The 17,195-nt window shown below is 38.2% G+C and overlaps 2 protein-coding genes across 2 annotated transcripts in view; one reads left to right on the forward strand and one right to left on the reverse strand.

Annotated features, from left to right (window-relative positions):
• The window catches only part of LOC123253517 (transmembrane 9 superfamily member 2-like), a gene marked incomplete at its 5' end in the record, with an annotated part of 941,355 nt that overhangs the window by 132,300 nt on the left and 791,860 nt on the right, over positions 1-17,195 (forward strand). The gene's annotated exons all lie outside the window — the stretch shown is intronic.
• The window catches only part of MAP7D3 (MAP7 domain containing 3), a 72,179-nt gene that overhangs the window by 45,572 nt on the left and 9,412 nt on the right, over positions 1-17,195 (reverse strand). Inside the window, 4 exon segments of the mRNA XM_044682727.1 lie at positions 1,533-1,696; positions 4,214-4,294; positions 4,390-4,488; positions 10,953-10,960. Of these exon segments, the coding sequence (XP_044538662.1) occupies positions 1,533-1,696; positions 4,214-4,294; positions 4,390-4,488; positions 10,953-10,960 (352 nt within the window).

The following is a 17,195-nucleotide window of genomic DNA, read 5'->3' on the forward strand; positions in this document are numbered from 1 at the left end:
AACGATCATAATGATGCCCTTGAGACAAGATTACACTAAGTGATTTCTAATATGCTCTGTTTGAGGGAAGAAGAATGGAAGAAGTACATTTTAAAAATATTTCCATTCAAATATTTTTTCAAGTTTTGGTGTTTTAAAAGTATCCTAAAAACAGGGCTAGGTGAAAAGATTCATTTCCCAAGGATTCCGGATCATTTAGATTCTACTTTTGCAATAAGAGAGGCTTTAGAGCTACCACCCTTTTTTTAGTCACCCCAATTAACAACTTAGGAGTCATCCCCAACTCTTCACTCTTCCCCCACATGCAATTATTTGCTAAGTCTCATCAATTCAGGCTCTCCAACATCTCTTCTCTCCACTCACCACAAGCCCTCTAGCTCAGGCCTTCATTACCTCTAGCCTGGTTAACTCCAACAGCCCCCAATGGGCCTCTCTGTATCAAAGCTCTCTCCCCTTCAATTCCTCTTCTACACTATTGTCAAATTGACATTCTTATCATGGAGATTTGACCATATCACTTCCCTGTCCAAGAAGCTTCAAAACATACCCAGTGCCTCTAGAAAAATGTGTCTTTCTCCATTTGACATTTAAAGTCTTTCCTGGTCTGGCTCCAGCTTCCCTCTCTAGATTTATCACAATTTACCCCCAACTCCCCACTCCCCAAACTGCAGCCAAACTGAACTATTTGCTGTTTCCAATATAAGACAGTCAACCTCCCATATCCATGCCTTTTATATGCTGCCCCCATGCCTCACTTCCATCTTTGGGAACCCCTGCCTCCTCTCAAGAAGCAGAAAAGATTGGGGAAGGGGGGGCAGGAAGGGGCCAGGAGATCAGAGCTTGTTTGGGGGACAGTGTGGAAAAAGTCTCAGATGAACCTTGTCCCCATTCAAAAGAAACACTAGAAAAATCCTTGGTAGCTTACATATGGCTGAGGGAAAAAAATCAAGGTCAGAGAGAAGGGCAAGGGCAAGGAGCTTTGGACAAAATGAAGCAGCAATCAGTTTGCTGTGGGCCCTGATCCAGCCTTGCCCAGCTCTACAGTCTGTTGTCTTCACAGGCAAACTGCAGTCCAGTTCCTTTAGCCGGAGAGGAGTTTATTCTCTGAGCTGAGAAGCAACTACTCATGAAGATTCTAGGCCTTAATATCCAGTAGCAGATGAAGTAAGTAGACAGATATAACATAGAAGGAGGAAGGGGAAAAAGAGAAGGTGTAGTAAATCTGGTTTTCCATAAAAAGGGCTAGTAAGAGAAAAGATGAAACAAAGAAGGGCATAAGACTGTTAGAAAACTATCCCAGAGTGGGCTTGGATTATTTGTACCATATTAGGGAAAAGGAAGGGAAGAAGCATTTCTACAGTGCCTACACTTTGCTAAGATAATTAGCTCATATAATCCTTAAAATAACCACAGGAGAGTGAAGTAAATGCTATTCTGGTTCCATTTTTCCAGATAAGGAAGTTGAGGCCAAGAGCTGTGAAGTGACCTGCCCAGAGAAAGGTTCAGAAGCATTAAGCAAACATATAGCCCACCTTTTCTTCGTCTAATTTTTGTCTCCTTTTCTCTTCGACAGCTGCTCGTCGTTGCTGTTCTTTCTCTTTCTGTTCTTTTATCTTTCTCTGTCTTTCTTCAATCTGTTTTTCATATTGGCGTTTTGCCTTCTTTTCTTTCTCAAGTAACTGTATTTCTTTAAAAGCTACAATATTCGAAGAGTATTGTTAAAAAAAAACAGAAGAAAAAAAGCACATGGAGAAAGAAGAAGCAAATGCTATTCACCCCTTTTCCTAAAATGATACGACCTGCCTTTTATTTAAGTCAAACTAGGTGTCATTTGTATTGGCTGAAGACCTGTTAAGTATACACAGAAAACCATCACAGAATTAATTGTATTAAGGTCCTCTACCAACTGTATCTAGAGATCTCAAACATGAGAATTCAAGGCTATTTTGGAAGTCAGTGCTCAAATTTCAACACCAGTATTTAGGTTATATAACTACCACAAAGTCCTACTCCAATGCTTCATGTGGCTTTTAGATAACTCTGGGTCCTTGAAAACCATGACAGTTAAGCACAAACTTTGGCAGGTTCTGCTAGGAAAGCTCTGAGTACAATCTCAGAGTGCCCTGCAACCTGAAGACCAGTCCAATGTATTATCAGCAGGCTGGCCACTATGTGCTCAAATGTTTGACCATAGCAATCCATGAAAAAGAATAATCAAAACGGTCATTACTAGAGTGAGTCCTACTTCGGTTTCTGAAAAGAAGGGGCAAAGCTGTAGAAGAGGGAGCAGAGGGTGCTAAGAATTATACAGAACAGAATAAAGCATTAATTAGAAATAATGGGAAACAAACAAGGTACCTTCTGCTGGAGAATGGAGAAAAGCAATTGTCCAAATTTTCAATAGAAAAATCTGTAAACTATAGATCAGTGAGGTTGGGCTCAAAGCTGAAGAGCAGAATATAAGCTAGTTGGATTGCTTTTAGCGAATTGAGCAACTCTTCCCAATCTGCTCCCCAAAACATATACTCACCTTTTTAACACCAGTATTTTTCTTAGTGAAGCTATATAACTATAAACCATGGAACACTCTGATCTTCTGAGAATCAAAATTGGAAGTGACCCAAATGGAAAGCCTGGGGCTCGGGGTAAGCTAGAGGATATTACTGACAATGACTTGCACACAAGAAGTGGCATATCCAGGAGATGTATGATCAGTGAAGCTGGGGGATTAATCACATAGTAAAAGAAAGAAATAATAAATGGGAAACCTATAGTGCTGTTTAAGAAGAAGGCCTTGACTAGTGGGCTCCCTATGGTGGATTTATGAAAGAAAATAGAGAATAGGCACACAGAATAAGATGGTATGAATAGGTAGTGATCTATAGCATTTAAGGACATGATTACATAGATCACAATTTAACACTCAGGCTAATTTCAATAGAAGCAAAACCCCAGACCAAAATACAGCATTTTAAAAGATTAATTTTCCCTTCCCCACTATCCAAAATGGAAGGAATTAATGTTTGCTTCATCTTCTATAGACTTGTACACAAGTTTCTACATTCCTAGAATTAATCTAATAGCACATAAGGCAAAAGCATAACATTATACCATGTCCACATAGTTCCTCCCTTAGGATGACTAGGTAACATCTGTGCAGGTCTAAAAACAAGTCTCCCACTCCGCTACAGAGAGCTGTTCCATCAAACACTAGGGTAATTTAGAATTCATTTGGATAAAGCCAAGAACTAGTTTTGCCAGCTTATTTGGAGGGCATTAGAACAGAGATATAGCATACAATATATTCTTTCTGGTTATGGAAGGATTCCTTGTTTAGATCCTTATTTCAATACTTTAAGGGTTGTGACTTCCTTTATCTGGTACTGTCACCGTCAATGGAGCAGCTCACAAGTTCTCTAAGGCTCAGGGCCTGCTGCCATGGCAGCTTTCCTGCCTTTGGAAAGACTGGCTACACATGTGCTAAAGTTGCCACAGGCTTTAGAACCCAGGGTTACTCACTTCTATGCCACACTGAGGCATCAGTTTAGGACTTTAAATTTTTATTCCTTGCCTAAGCTTTAAAAGAACAATTTGTATTTATATGGTGTTTTACACTGGGTGGTATTATTATTCCATTTTATAGATGAAGAAACAGACCCAGAGAGATTAAGGGGCTTGCTCAAGATCAGAGAGTAATTAAGTGTTTGTGCTGGCACATTAGGCCAGGCTTTTTGCATGATGTCAAGACCCTTGCCATTATGTCACACTAATTATTCAGAGGTGGTGCCTTTTAACTAAAAAATACTATCTAAATGCAAGATATTATTTATAAGCAAAGCAATAAAAGAGACCTGTATTATCTGCATTAAGCATTGTGGTTGATGTTCTTCATTCTTCAGAATTAGTTCTGTTAGTATTCATTCTCACTAGTGTGAAGATTCAGATAATTTTAAAATCTTGGTCTTAAGAAAATAAAGACTTTGCTGTTCTTCTTTTCCCTTTCTTTCCCAGAACAGAACTTACTTTTTAAGAAAGTTAAGAAATCTAACCTAATCAAACATATCCCTTGGGTTCTCTGTCGCTAATCTCATAGCCATGAATGCTATATTATATAACATAAACAGCTTGACAAAAAGCAAATAAGCCATCTGGCAATATCTAACCTTGACAAGATCATAGTCACTCATTTTGAAAAAGGAAAACTCGAATATACCTTGTTGTTTTCCCAGCTCTTCTCTGCGCTCTCTTGCCAGTCTTTGTCTTTCATCGGATTTCAGAATAGAGCCATCTATCACTATATAAAAATAAATGGACAAAAAGTTAACAGGATACTGGCAAATGCCAGAGATGACAATGTGAGAGCTATTACAAGCCCTGCATGACTTATACCTGGCTTAGTTGATGTCTTTAAATTTGAGGAGGGAGCTAAAATGATAGCAGTGCCACTTTGATTTCTTCTTTCTTCTGCAATTGCTTGGGCTGCAGCAGCTGAAATAGATATCAACAGAAAAAAATTGGGTTTGCCATGTGGACTTTCACTTCAGGGAAATCTCTTTGGTGACCTACTTGTTCCACATATCCAAGAACATTTGTCTTCAATTATAAGTTAGCCTTGCAGGTTGGTCATCCAGTATTATTACATAGGTTAGGAGTGACTCTCTGGGACAAAAGTCTGGCTTGAAAGGTATAGGGCCGCTTCATTTACTCTGTAGTCCAGAGCAAGAAAAAATACACATCTTGAGAAAGAAATGAAACTCCTAGTGTCCAACACAACACTTTACCATTCTCTATCTACTCTAACTTTTACCGAACAAGTTCATCAGTTGTTCTACCTTTTAATTGCTGAATACTATAGAGTGGAAGGAACCTTAAAAATAACTTAATCCAACTGTTTTAATTTTACAGATGAAGAAACTGAGGTCCTCAAAAGGAAACTGATGTGTCATAGGTATCATGGGAAGTTGGTGACACAGGCAGAGCTAGAATCTCGGTGTCTTTACAGGTAGTACAGGATGGAAGAAAGTAGTAATAAAGAGGACATGCTAACAGGCTACAAAAAGAGGGTTGTGGTTTCTTCCTCATCAGTAAGGCTTGTTGATGCCTTCCTACTAGACCAAAATACTTGCCCAAGTGGAATTTTCATCTGCTGCCCTTTCTTATTAAAGTTCTGCTTGCTCAGAAGAGTTTAGACTCACCAAAGAAATAAGTATCCTGAATTCTCTTTCATATCTAAATTTTGAAAAAAGACATGAAAATAGCACACCAAAGCTGCAAGCGAAGTTATTATTATCGTGTCAGAAGCAGACTGCCTGAGCTTGGCAAAGTCTACCACAAAAGTTAGTCTTCAAGCATCTTGGAATGTTGTAATGTTTTTTAATGCAGTTTCAGGCATGCAAAGTGATATTCCAGTAAACTGTTTTTTAGGCCTCAATACCAGTAGGAATCTGTCGCAGCTGAATGCCTCAACTCCAAACCTGTCCCCTCTTGCTGAAACCTCCCTTCCTGTACTGCCTTTCTGTGTAAACTTCCAAACTCCCCGTGAGTGCTCTCTCTATTTGATTTTCTGTCCAATGCTGAGTGTCTCCCCACCTCTACTGAGATGGAAAACTAGTTGGATAGGTTAAACTAAATTAAGTATACCCAGAAGAGTATGCAAGAAATGCAAGAAATAACAAAATAACACAATTCTGAAGGTGTTAAGGGCTCAATCCTCAAGGAATCTGAAGGAGAGGAAGACACCAAAGGTATTTGGGGGGGGAGAGCCTTGGACTATATTATTTGTGACAAGAGTGAATAGAATATTAGAACCTACCAACTCGCATGCTACATTCTTAACTACATAAAAAACTTTTATGAGCACAATCTACATGCATATTGAAAGCATCACTGAAGAGGGAATGGGAATGCTGGATCACAAACAACAAGATGGAGGACTTTCTCCAATCCTTGCATCTCAAATTTCTTCAAAATAGGAATTAAGGGCAAGGATTTTTAATTTCAGCTAGCTCCATAGTCTAAGATACTAAGAACCCTTAAGCAATAACCCAATGATCTGAGAATCGAGAAGGATAAGTCCTAAGACCTAATGTATTCACTCCATATCCCCTCTTCCATTCATCACCCCACTCTAGTAAAGATGCACCAGAATTCAACTGCCACCCCTTACTCCAACCTTGTGCCACAGAAAACCAAAAGGCAGAAACTTGCTCTGGCTAAGAGCATGGCAGCCCTCTGTACTGGAAGAGTACTCAGACAGAGAACTAAAGAAGAAAAGGAACTAACTGGGGCAGGACTCCACTAGGTCTGAGTGGAAAGGGGACTTGGCCAGCACCCAGGTGGGATGAGTTCTATCCCCTCAGAAGTCAATTGGAGCAGAAATCAAAGCCAGTAAAACAGGAATTCTCTGGCAAGGTAGGAAGCTGAGACAACTTTGAGGTCCAACCCTGGGTGAATGCTATCAAAGAAAGGAGTCAGAAAATGATAGGGTCATATAAATGAAAAAGATTTAAATTACCAAGGATTTCAGGAGGACAAAAACTCAGCTAATGATCTTAAACACAAGCAGATAAACTAAGATATTAACAGAAGTGAAGAGAGCCTCTAGATCATCTAAATGCATCCAGACATCTCTGAATAAATCTTGTAAGACAAAAGAAAAGAAATCTAGTCATTCCGTGATGAAACAGAGGACCCTGTGAATTCCCAAAATCATGGAACCCTGGAAGGATGTTCTTAAATAATTTAAAAGAAAAATAAGAATTATAAAAGTAGAATTTATGGCCTGTATGGGAAAAAATTGGCAGGACAGAGAAACTTGAATCCACAGTGACAAACAACGCCAAAGAAACAAAGAGAGGGCAAGTGCAAATAAACAGAAGTGAAGGACAATATAGGAGAGAACCAAAAAGTAACAACATTAAAAGGGAAGAGGCAAGCTTCTATAAAGAATATCCTATGGCAAACCATATTTTTATTTCCACAACTGACTTAAAGGTGCAGAGAATATAAGTATTTGTTGATTCTAAAAAAATATTTGACTCTATAGAGCAAAACAATGCCTTAAAGGTTCTCCCTTCAAACAAAGTATCACTCACCCATATGTTAAAATCATACAAAATACCTTGGAAGAAGGCCTTAAATGCCAGGCTGAGGATTTTCTATTTTATCCTAAAAAAGAGGATCCCTGGAAGATTTCTAAGCAGAGAAGAGAAATGGTCAGACCTGTGCTTTAGACATATCAATTTGGCAGCTCTGTGAAAGGGAACCTGGAGAGAGATTGGAGAGGGGACAGCCTGGAAGAAGGGATTCTAATTAGGAGACTATGGCAACAGTCTAGGAGAGTGATGAAGGCCTGAGCTAGGACAGAAGAATCATCTGCCAACACAGGGAGGGGGAAAGAGAAGGAAGGGAGGGAGGAAGATTAAGTTCGATCATAAAACTTACGCAAATTCATTATTACATGTAATTGGTAAAAAAATAATAAAACTGAATTAGGATAGAAACTTCATGATTGATGAGAAAGGGACAGATGCAGAAACTCTTGTGGAGGTAAAAGTAACAAAACTTGCCAAGGGCCAAGGAATATGCCATAAAAACTCTAGTTAGGCATACTAGACTTTCCTTAATTCATTTTTTAAATGTGTGAGTCACTCACTCCCACCCTTGAGATCACTGATCCATTGAAGTTAATCACTTATTTATTAAGGTCTTCAAGCATATGTACAAAGATGAAAACAGACAAGTGTGTTCTCTCGGAATCCCCAACTTGTCTTTGTACCCTTGGGATTCAAACTTCAGAACTGTTAGCAGGAGGCAACACAAACTTTATTTGAGAGTTTCTCCAGAGAAGGTTAAATCTCTAAGTGAAGAAAGCTCAAACTATATAAAGCCTCAAAGATTAAAATCAAACTCTGAAAATATGTCTGGAAGCAAGGGTTGGCTACAGAACCCAATTATCCTATGTTCTGTGTAATCAGTGAAGACACACTACTGTATTCTGTATAAACTCATAATCCCAGAAGGTCAAGGGTAAACCCAAGTAGAACACAAATTCAAAAGCTTGGTCAACCCCCAAAAGATCCATTTTTGAAAGAGACATTAATCTGTGAGGAAAATGAATTTTAAAAGGCACTCCCTATGCCTGAGAACCATTGTGAACTAAGAAGCAACTTTATTTTCAAATACTAGTCTAAAAGTAATGTTACTTCTTAATGCACAGGATTAGAGGAGTCTTGATAAGGTGGACTGAATAAAGAATTTAAAAATATAGGTTTGGGTAAAATACTTTCATGTAATGAAAATGTGACAGTGGGAAGGCATTTTAAAAAATAAGATAGATTGTGGTTATGGAAATACTAAGTTTAGAAAAAAGTTGTAAAATGAAAACCCTCTTACATGGAGTAGAGGGACAGGTAAGAAAATTTTTAAGGTGTTGTTTACCCAATATGCCTCAATTTTAGGCTCAAGGGTATCACAATGGATTGAATCACCAACATAAAGGGCCAGGCGGATTGGAGATGACAATACACAAACTTTTTTGGAAATATTTAATACATAAAAAAGACAACATGAAAAATTTGAGGTCTTTTTTCAACACTGAATATTAGCTTATTAAAGATTTTCATCTTTAAAGCAATCAAATGCCGACTCTCTTCCCTCTCCTCCCTCCAAAAAAACCCTCAAACTGTCCAAACTTTGCTCTAACAGAGTCCAATGGAAGGCAAGCAAGTTTGGAAGGAAGAACACTTCTCCATGACAACTAGTTCTATCACTCTAATAATCCTCCTAAAACTGTGCCCAGGAACAATCATCTCCAAGGGCTTAATCTCGAGTGATGCTAATGATAAATACTAATCACAATACTTATTCAGCAAGTCTACATTGTCAACCACAGCTGCTCCTCTTCAAGGCAATGCCTAGAACATTTGCAGTTACAGCTCTATATTAGTTCTCTTCAGAATATTGGCTACAATAGGAAAAACTAGAAACCAAAAAAGGAGTATTTGTATTCTGGAGCAATGGGAATAGTTCCTAGCAAAAATTTTAGTTGCAAGTTTTATGAATAAAAGGGGAGGAGTTACAATTTCAGAAAGTTTTTGGTTGAATTTATGATCCCAGGAAATTAGTTTGCTTGTTTTTACGAATTAATTGATTTTGTACTTACTACTGTTTGGAAAGCAAAATGAAAATAAAGAGCCGCCACGAATTAATTTATTCAGCTCCCATGCTTGGCTCCAGGAGTGAGCTTATTCTTACTTTGGGGGCAAGGGATTTGTTAAACTCCTGCTAAATAAAACACATTCCTCACTTTTCACCAGCTGACAAATTTTGAAGTCAATTACACCATGACTGTATTAAATGTGCTCCAATCAGGAAGAATAAATCAAACAATAACAAAAAGAGGGGCATTTGAAATTCAAGACGTTAGATTTTCCGTGGCTTTTCAAGAATGTAAGATTTCTAGGGGTGTCTGCAAATCCATCTACAAAATGGTTAAACTGCTCCAAACAGATTATTAATTTTCTAAAGTTCTCACTCATACCATTCATACTGTGAGGTCTGGAATGAACTCACAGCAGCTAGTTAGCACAGAGGATAGAATACTGGGCCTGGAGTCAGGAAGACCTGAGTTTGAATTTGGCCTCTGACACTTAGTAGTGGTGTGACCCTGGGTAAGTCACTTCTTTTGTCTGTTTCCTCAACTATAAAATAGGGATAATAAAAGCATCTCTTTCCTAAGGTTGTTGTGAGGATCAAAATGTGATAATTATTGTGAAATGCTTAGCATAATGCCTGGCACATGGTAGGTGCCATATAAAAGTCAGCTACAATAATAATAATTATTATATAATATCAGACCTAGAAGAAACCTTAAAGGTCAGCTAACTACACCTCTCTTTTTATAAATGAAGTAGCTACAGCTCCAAAAAGTCAAAAAAATTAAGTCTGCCATAGGCTAATCCAAGTGAATTACTTAACTGAAGGTTTTAATCTTGGAATTATTATTCTGCTCTGGACACAAAGAGTTGGACATGACTGAAAAACAACTGAACATATATCTAGCTTAAAACAACCCCTATCTAGAATTCCTTTTGGCTCTTGTCTTCCCACATGCCCTGCCTCCTTTAGTCTTCACCTATTTGTATTCAGACATATAAACATGGTGAAACAGAAGATTTTAAAAGAGTGAGTCAAACGTTGGTGTGTGCAAATATGACTTTTTTCCCCCCAAGAGGAAAATTCTTACTCTTTTTTCCAAGACCAAGACCAAGACCTTATTCTAAGTGGCTGCTTTTAAGGACTACTGAGAGAGATGTCCAGATAGGAAGCAGTCAGCAGGTTAAGGAGAAAAGGAGCTTGGAAAGAGAATTAGCTAAAATTACCAGGAAAAGGAAGAGGGGCTGAAGGGGATTTTTCAATTCCTCTGCTTATTTCTTCTTCTTTCTCTATGTGATTAATGCTTACTCCAAACAAGGCCAGGATCCAGCTTTGCAAGCCAGGCCCATTAGAGAAGTGGATTTCAGGAAATTAAGTTACATCTACCTAAGTTTTACACCAAACTATGACTATTCTCTTCTGTTCACTTATTCCTACAGAGACCCAAACAAATTCTTAGTAGAGTGATTTCTAACCCTGTTTTCAAAATACTCCCTGGGCATTTCCAATTATTTCAAAGGGTCCTCAGAAATTTTAACTTTCTTTCAAAGGAAGAAATACAATGCATCAACCACATTTTAAAAAAATGTTACAACTCATTAATAGGCAGAAAAATGCAAACTAAATCACCTCTGAGGTTCCAACTATCATATGGTCAAAGAGGACAAAAATGGAGACTTTTCTCAGTAATCTTCTGACCATGTGATTTCCCTACTCAAACAACTACTAAAATATCAACTCCTCCGTTTAGCTGGTAAAGCCCTAAACTATCTGGCTACACCCTATCTATTCTGGACCACTCTCCCTCTCACAGTGGGAAATCCAGCTAAACCAGGCTCCTCTCTATTCCTTACAACTCCAGCCTTCATGCACTGGTACTAACTATCCTGGAAGGTGCTCTTAACTCCTCCCCTCCCTATCTTGGTCTCACAGAGTCCCTCTCTTCTTCCAAGATGCAGCTCAGGTGCCATCTTCTGCAGGATACCCTGGGATTCCAAATGTCAATACCTTTCCTCCCAAACTACTTGTATTTAATTTGTTGTTATTGTTCAGTTGTTTTTAGTAGTGTCCAAGTCTCTCTAACCCCATTTAGAGTATTCATGACAAAGATACTGGAGTGGTCTGCCACTTCCTTCTCCACCTTATTTTTCAAATGAGGAAACAGAGGCAAACAGGGTCACACAGCTACTAAATGTCTGAAGCCAGATTTGAACTCGTGTATTTAACTGCTTTAACTTTATATGTGCTGTGTGTAGGTACAAAAAGCACATACACAGCACAAACATAAAATTAATACAAATAGACCTCAAAGGGAGAGAAACTGCTTAGTGAATGTGGTAGAAAGAGACTGGAAGTTGCATGGAAAACAATGGATGGAAGATGGATTCAAAAGAGGGGTGGGGTGGAGACAGGAAGATGGGAGGAGGGGAGCAGCAGGGAGACAAATAAACTGGAGGATAGAATAAAAAATGTAGCTGATACTTGGAAAAATATGGAGAGAAGCAGTGTCATCAGCTATGTCTTAAGGATCAAAAGAAGTTTGCTGATTGAGAAGCAAGCATTCTAGAAGGCACAGTAGGCGGAAGAGGCATGTGGATGTGGAATAGAGCATTAGGGAGGTATGAGTGAGGCAGACAGACATGAAGGAGGTGTGAGTTAAAGATGGAGAAGTCAGTTGATGATTCAGAATTCCTGGGATAGGACAAGTATAAGGGGATAAAGTATGCTGACAATTTAACAATGAATCCAGAGAGGATATCATTGGTTGAAGAAAAGACCACTGAGGAAAGCATAAGATTAGACTACTGGAGGGTCTCCCTTGAGTTTCGACCTCCAAATTGAGGTAGTGATGTGTCCTGTGATATGTTAAAGAGGTATACCTCACAGTAGGTACAAGTATCTAAGCCTGGTCAGAGACCTAGGTACCCTGCTTGTCCTGGAGAAGGACCTGGGGATGGGGCAATAGATGGAAACATCTGGTCCCCAGAGGGCATAAAAATGATGAAAAAGAGAGATTCAAAAAATTCAGAAAGGATTTATACAAACTGGTGAAAAATGAAATGGACAGGGCCAATTTATTGTGATCAATTTACACAATGACTTAACAAACTGTAATCATTAAGACAACCAATTAGGATTCTAGAATACTACTGAGGAAGTGTGCTTCCCATCTCTTGGTAGGGAGGTGATGGATCAAAGGAAGGAGACAGATGTTTTCAAAGCCAACAGATACATCTGTATCTGTTTTCTCTGACTCCACTTATTTATTAAGGCTCCTAGATAGTTCAATGGATAGAGCCCTGGGCCTAGAGTTAAGAAGACCTGAGTTTAAATCCAGCCTCAGACATTAAGAGCTGTGTGACACTAGATAAATCACTTCACCTCTATTTGCTTTAATCCACTGAAGAAGGAAATAGCAAACCCCACTCCAGTACCCTGGCCAAGAAAAGGCCAGAGACAATATGGGTCATGGGGTCATGAAGAGGTGGACACAACTGAACAACAACTTATTCATTACAAAGGAGAGATTTTTCTTTTGGGAGGTGGGAAGCTGAGTTGGGAGTTACAGGGGATAGTGATATTAAAAAAAGAGAAGAAAATAATGTCCATAAATAATTAAAAATGCACAGGAGAGAAGGGCATTCAGAAAAGGACATGGACAAGCAGAGGAGTGTAGTTACTCCCTACATGTTGCTATGTTAAATTTGAATTATTTTTTAAAACCAATTTGTATGTATGAGAAAGAAAAATTGTATAACAGAAATTGTCTAATTATTATTTTTTGTTTTTACCTATTGAAATATTCATGTTAATTTCATTGTAAAAATCATTTAAAAAAATAAGCAAACATACCTACTATACAATGAATGCCACAACATATGCAGTACTATTTTTTCAAAAGTACATAGATGTTGTGATTAATACAAATTCATTTAAAAAAACTTACTGAAGTCATAGTAATTTTTTCTCATGTCGTTTCAGTCAGTGAATATTAATAAGACAAATAATATGTGAGGATCCATGAAATATTTGAGTCCCCAAAAAGATCCTGATACTTGAAAAAGTTGAGGAAACCACTACTGTACCCTATTTTTGAATAGCAAATAAGTTTTTTTGGGGGAAAATTCTTCCTGTCTTAGTATCAATTCAAAGACAGAAAAACAGCAAGAGCTAAGCAATTGGGGTTTGTAAGTGACTTGCCCAGGGTCACATAGCTAGGAAATGTCTGAGGCCATATTTGAATCCAGGTCCTTCCAATTCTGGAGCTGGCACTCTGGAGAGCATGACCCAATGGGTTACCTAGCTGCCCCTGATAATGCCCAAGTTTCAAAGCTCCAAAGCAGTGTACAGAAGGAAAAATCTCTAACAAAGAAAATCCATTATAATATAACATTTTTGTCTTGGAAATTTTCTTAGAGATAAACAGAATGGGAAGCATGGAGATGTGATACAGAACATCAGGCTGGGAGCATTACAGCAAGGAAATGCAATTTTACAACATCAGATTCCCATTTAATTGGAACCAGCATTTTAAGTACTTACATTACATTTCTAGGCCTACTTGTTGCATACATAAGTAAACCCAGACCCATTTACAAACTCTTCTTATGAGACAGCTAGGTGGCACAGTGGATAAGAGCATTAGGCCTGGAGTCAGGAAAACCTAGGTTCAAATTTGCCCTCAAATAATTCCTAGCTATGTGACCCTGGGCAAGTCACTTAACCCTTGACCTTCTGTCTTACAGAGTTCTTATTAAGAAAGGGTTAAAAAAGAACTCTCCTTTTGTAATGATACTGATATTACAAAGGATTTTTGGTATTTTAAAACTAAGGTAAGGCATAAATGGAGGGGAGGAGGTTCCAAGAGGATGACTGACATGTTGGCAAACACACATGCACACACATATGAATGGTCCTTTTGACTCAATTCTTTGAGTCAAATATATACACAGATACACACTAAGAGAGAAGTGGAACAGTTTGGTTAGAAGAGTGAGTGGTTTGCTTCTGGGTATATAGAGAAACCAGGCAACTAATTAGAAGACGAGAGATCCTAGAAAGAATCTTCCATTACTAACCCCTTCCCTTAGCCTCTGGCCACATTTTGTGAAGGAGGTAGATGGAGGTGAGTAGAGAAATGAATAAAATCATAGAATATTAGAGCTGAAAGTAAATTTAGAGGTCAGCTAGTCAATTCCTCTGTTTTTAGAGAGGGAAACTGAGATCCAGAGAAATGTCTGAAGAAATTTTAAAAAAATGAACGTCTATCATTCAGAGAAGTCCTAATACTCCTCATAAAATAATGTAAGACACACTTCAAACAACTGAGTCAAAAAGAGCATAAAACAATTCCAGTTCCCTTATTCTGCCTTCATATCAACTTTCCATCTCTTTTCTCTAAGATACCACCACCAAGCTCCATACCTAGTGTGGCAGAGGGAGAGAGAGGGGGAATGAAATATTTTGAATTTCAAAGATCTTTTCAGGCAGCTGAATTAAGTGTGGAGATTGAATCCAACCTGCTTCACTTCAAGCTTCCTACTCTCATCTGCATTCAACTGATAAAGGGTCAACAAAAGCGATTAAGGTAATTGAAGAGGACATATCACAACAGAGTGTCTTCCATTTGATTCCTTGGGTAAGACTCAGCAGAGTTAGCTTGAAAAAAGTTGCAGGAGCCACAGAATTTAAATAATAAACTTTTTTCCTTCCAGATGAAGGGCAGTCAGTACCTGGACAAGGAAGTGTGGTGTAGTGGAAAGAATACTGGATTTGGAGTCAGGGCTTGAGTTCTAGCCTGGCCTCTGCTATTGCAAGCTATGTGACCTTGGCATTTCTTCATCTGTAAAATATGCTGTTGAACTATATAATTTCCCTTCCAGCTCTCAATCTAGAATCCTGGCATGCTAAAAATTTTTTTAAAAACTAAAACCAAACCAATACCCGCTTCCATTCATCCTGCCAAATATTTGGCAAGATAATGGAAATATGTCCTAAGTGTTTGTCCAGATAGAAGTGCTACAACTTCACCAGGTTCACAACTTGAGAGGTCCATTTTCTGGCTTCCTCTCAATAGGAATGTCACTATTTCCTTTATATGTCCTTCCCTTTTCTCATCTTCAATTGAGACACTCCTACCAACACTCTCCCTTTGCCCTCAACACAAGCTCATAGAAAATGCTTTCAGAAACCTAACATTGTTGACCGGAAGTAAGTTGTTGTTTAATTTAACCAGTCGATACATTTTTTTTTCTTGTTTCTCTAAATTTTGGCTGGGGGTGCACAGCTCTGAGAACTCACAAAAACTTCCCAAAATGTCCATTTTTGCTTCTCTTGGTAATTACCATTTTTATAATCAGGTTAAGGAGTCCTTACCTTAAGCAATCAAAGAAAAGAATTTAGAATTGCCATCAATCTTAAGCCAGACATTTATATAAACTAGTGGTTCTATGACTTTAATTACGTTCATTCATTCATTCCAACATTTAAATAACAACAATGACTACTATTACTATTACTACTACCAGCACATACCATGCTAGACTTTAGGAGATAGAAAGATAAATAAGCCTACAATAACAACTGTAACTCAACTCAACAAACTTGTTAAACATTGTGGTTAAGGCCCTGTGATAGGTACTAGGACTTATACTTAACATGCATTCTAAATCCAGAGAAGAATATGGTTAGTGCTAAAAGATCAACTCAGGGAAGTCTGGGTGGGGGGAGGTTGCACTGTCCCTGGGTTTGAAAGAATCCCTAGAATTTTAAGAGGTGGAGAATGGAGTGTGAGGGAAGTAAGGTATTTCAGGAAGAGAAGAAAATGAATAAAAACAACAGGCAAAGGATATGTTTCCAAATACTGACTGGTCCAGTTCAGATAGAACACAAAACAGTGATGGAGTATGTGACAAAAGAGGAAAGCTTCAAAGCTGAATCACAGAAGGGCCTTTAATGCCAACATAAGGAGTCTGGACTTTAATCAGTAGGCAATAAAGAGCTACTAAAGGTCTGGGACAGACACCAAATGAAGGGTTAATCACATAGAACCTTGGAATTCTAAAATTTTCTTTTGGGGACTATTAACTTGATAAAAAAAAGTTGGTAATATGATCAGCGTTGGGCATTAGGATTAATCTGGTAGTGGCATGAAGGATGAAATAGAGATTGGTAGAAATAGGAAATATGGAAACTAGTTAGGTGACCTGCAACAGTCTAAACAAGAGGTAAAGAGGTCTGGATGAGGGCCATTCAGTAGTAATGAGAAGGATGGGAAGAATTCCAAAAATATTCCAGAGATAGAATTAATAAGATTTGGGAGAAGCAGGAATCAGAATTTAAAACAGACAATTTCAGAGAATGGTAGTGCCATTAGATGGAAGAACTGTTTTGGACATGTAGCATTTGATAAAGAAGAATACTGGCAAATCACAGATTTTACATCGAAAGGCATCTCAGAGATTATCTAGTCCAACTCCATCACTTTAGAGATGAGGAACTGATACACTGAAAGAGCAACTTACCCAACAATACAAAGACAGTGGCTGTTGGCATTGGAATCCAAGTCCCATGACCCCAAATCCAGCAGTCTTTCCGATGTACTAAACTGCTTCCACAAGTAGGCACAGAAGTTTGAACTTTGCTCAGGAGTTAAGAGACACACAGATGTTTGAGCAGAGAAGTGACACAACCAGTTCCTTTGTATAAGGAGTCATTCACATAGTGATGATAACTTAAGCCAAGGAAATGGATGAATTCAAATGAGAGTATAGAAAAAGAAACAAGAATGGACTGCTTGAGAATGTCTACAACATTAATATTATTTTAATGGATATTAACATTTTTCAATTGCTCTCAAACCTTGGATATTATAAGGGACAAATTCATCATCATTGAGCAGTGAAATATAGTAGGAAAAATTTCAGATTTGAAAACCTGACTTCAAATCTTGGCTCTGCTACTTACTACTCTCCATGACTTTAAACAAGTTTGTAACTCCTTGGGACCTTAGCTCCAAACATAAAACATGAGAGAGCTGG

This window comes from Gracilinanus agilis, chromosome X, assembly GCF_016433145.1.
Source record: "Gracilinanus agilis isolate LMUSP501 chromosome X, AgileGrace, whole genome shotgun sequence".
NCBI lineage: Eukaryota > Metazoa > Chordata > Mammalia > Didelphimorphia > Didelphidae > Gracilinanus > Gracilinanus agilis.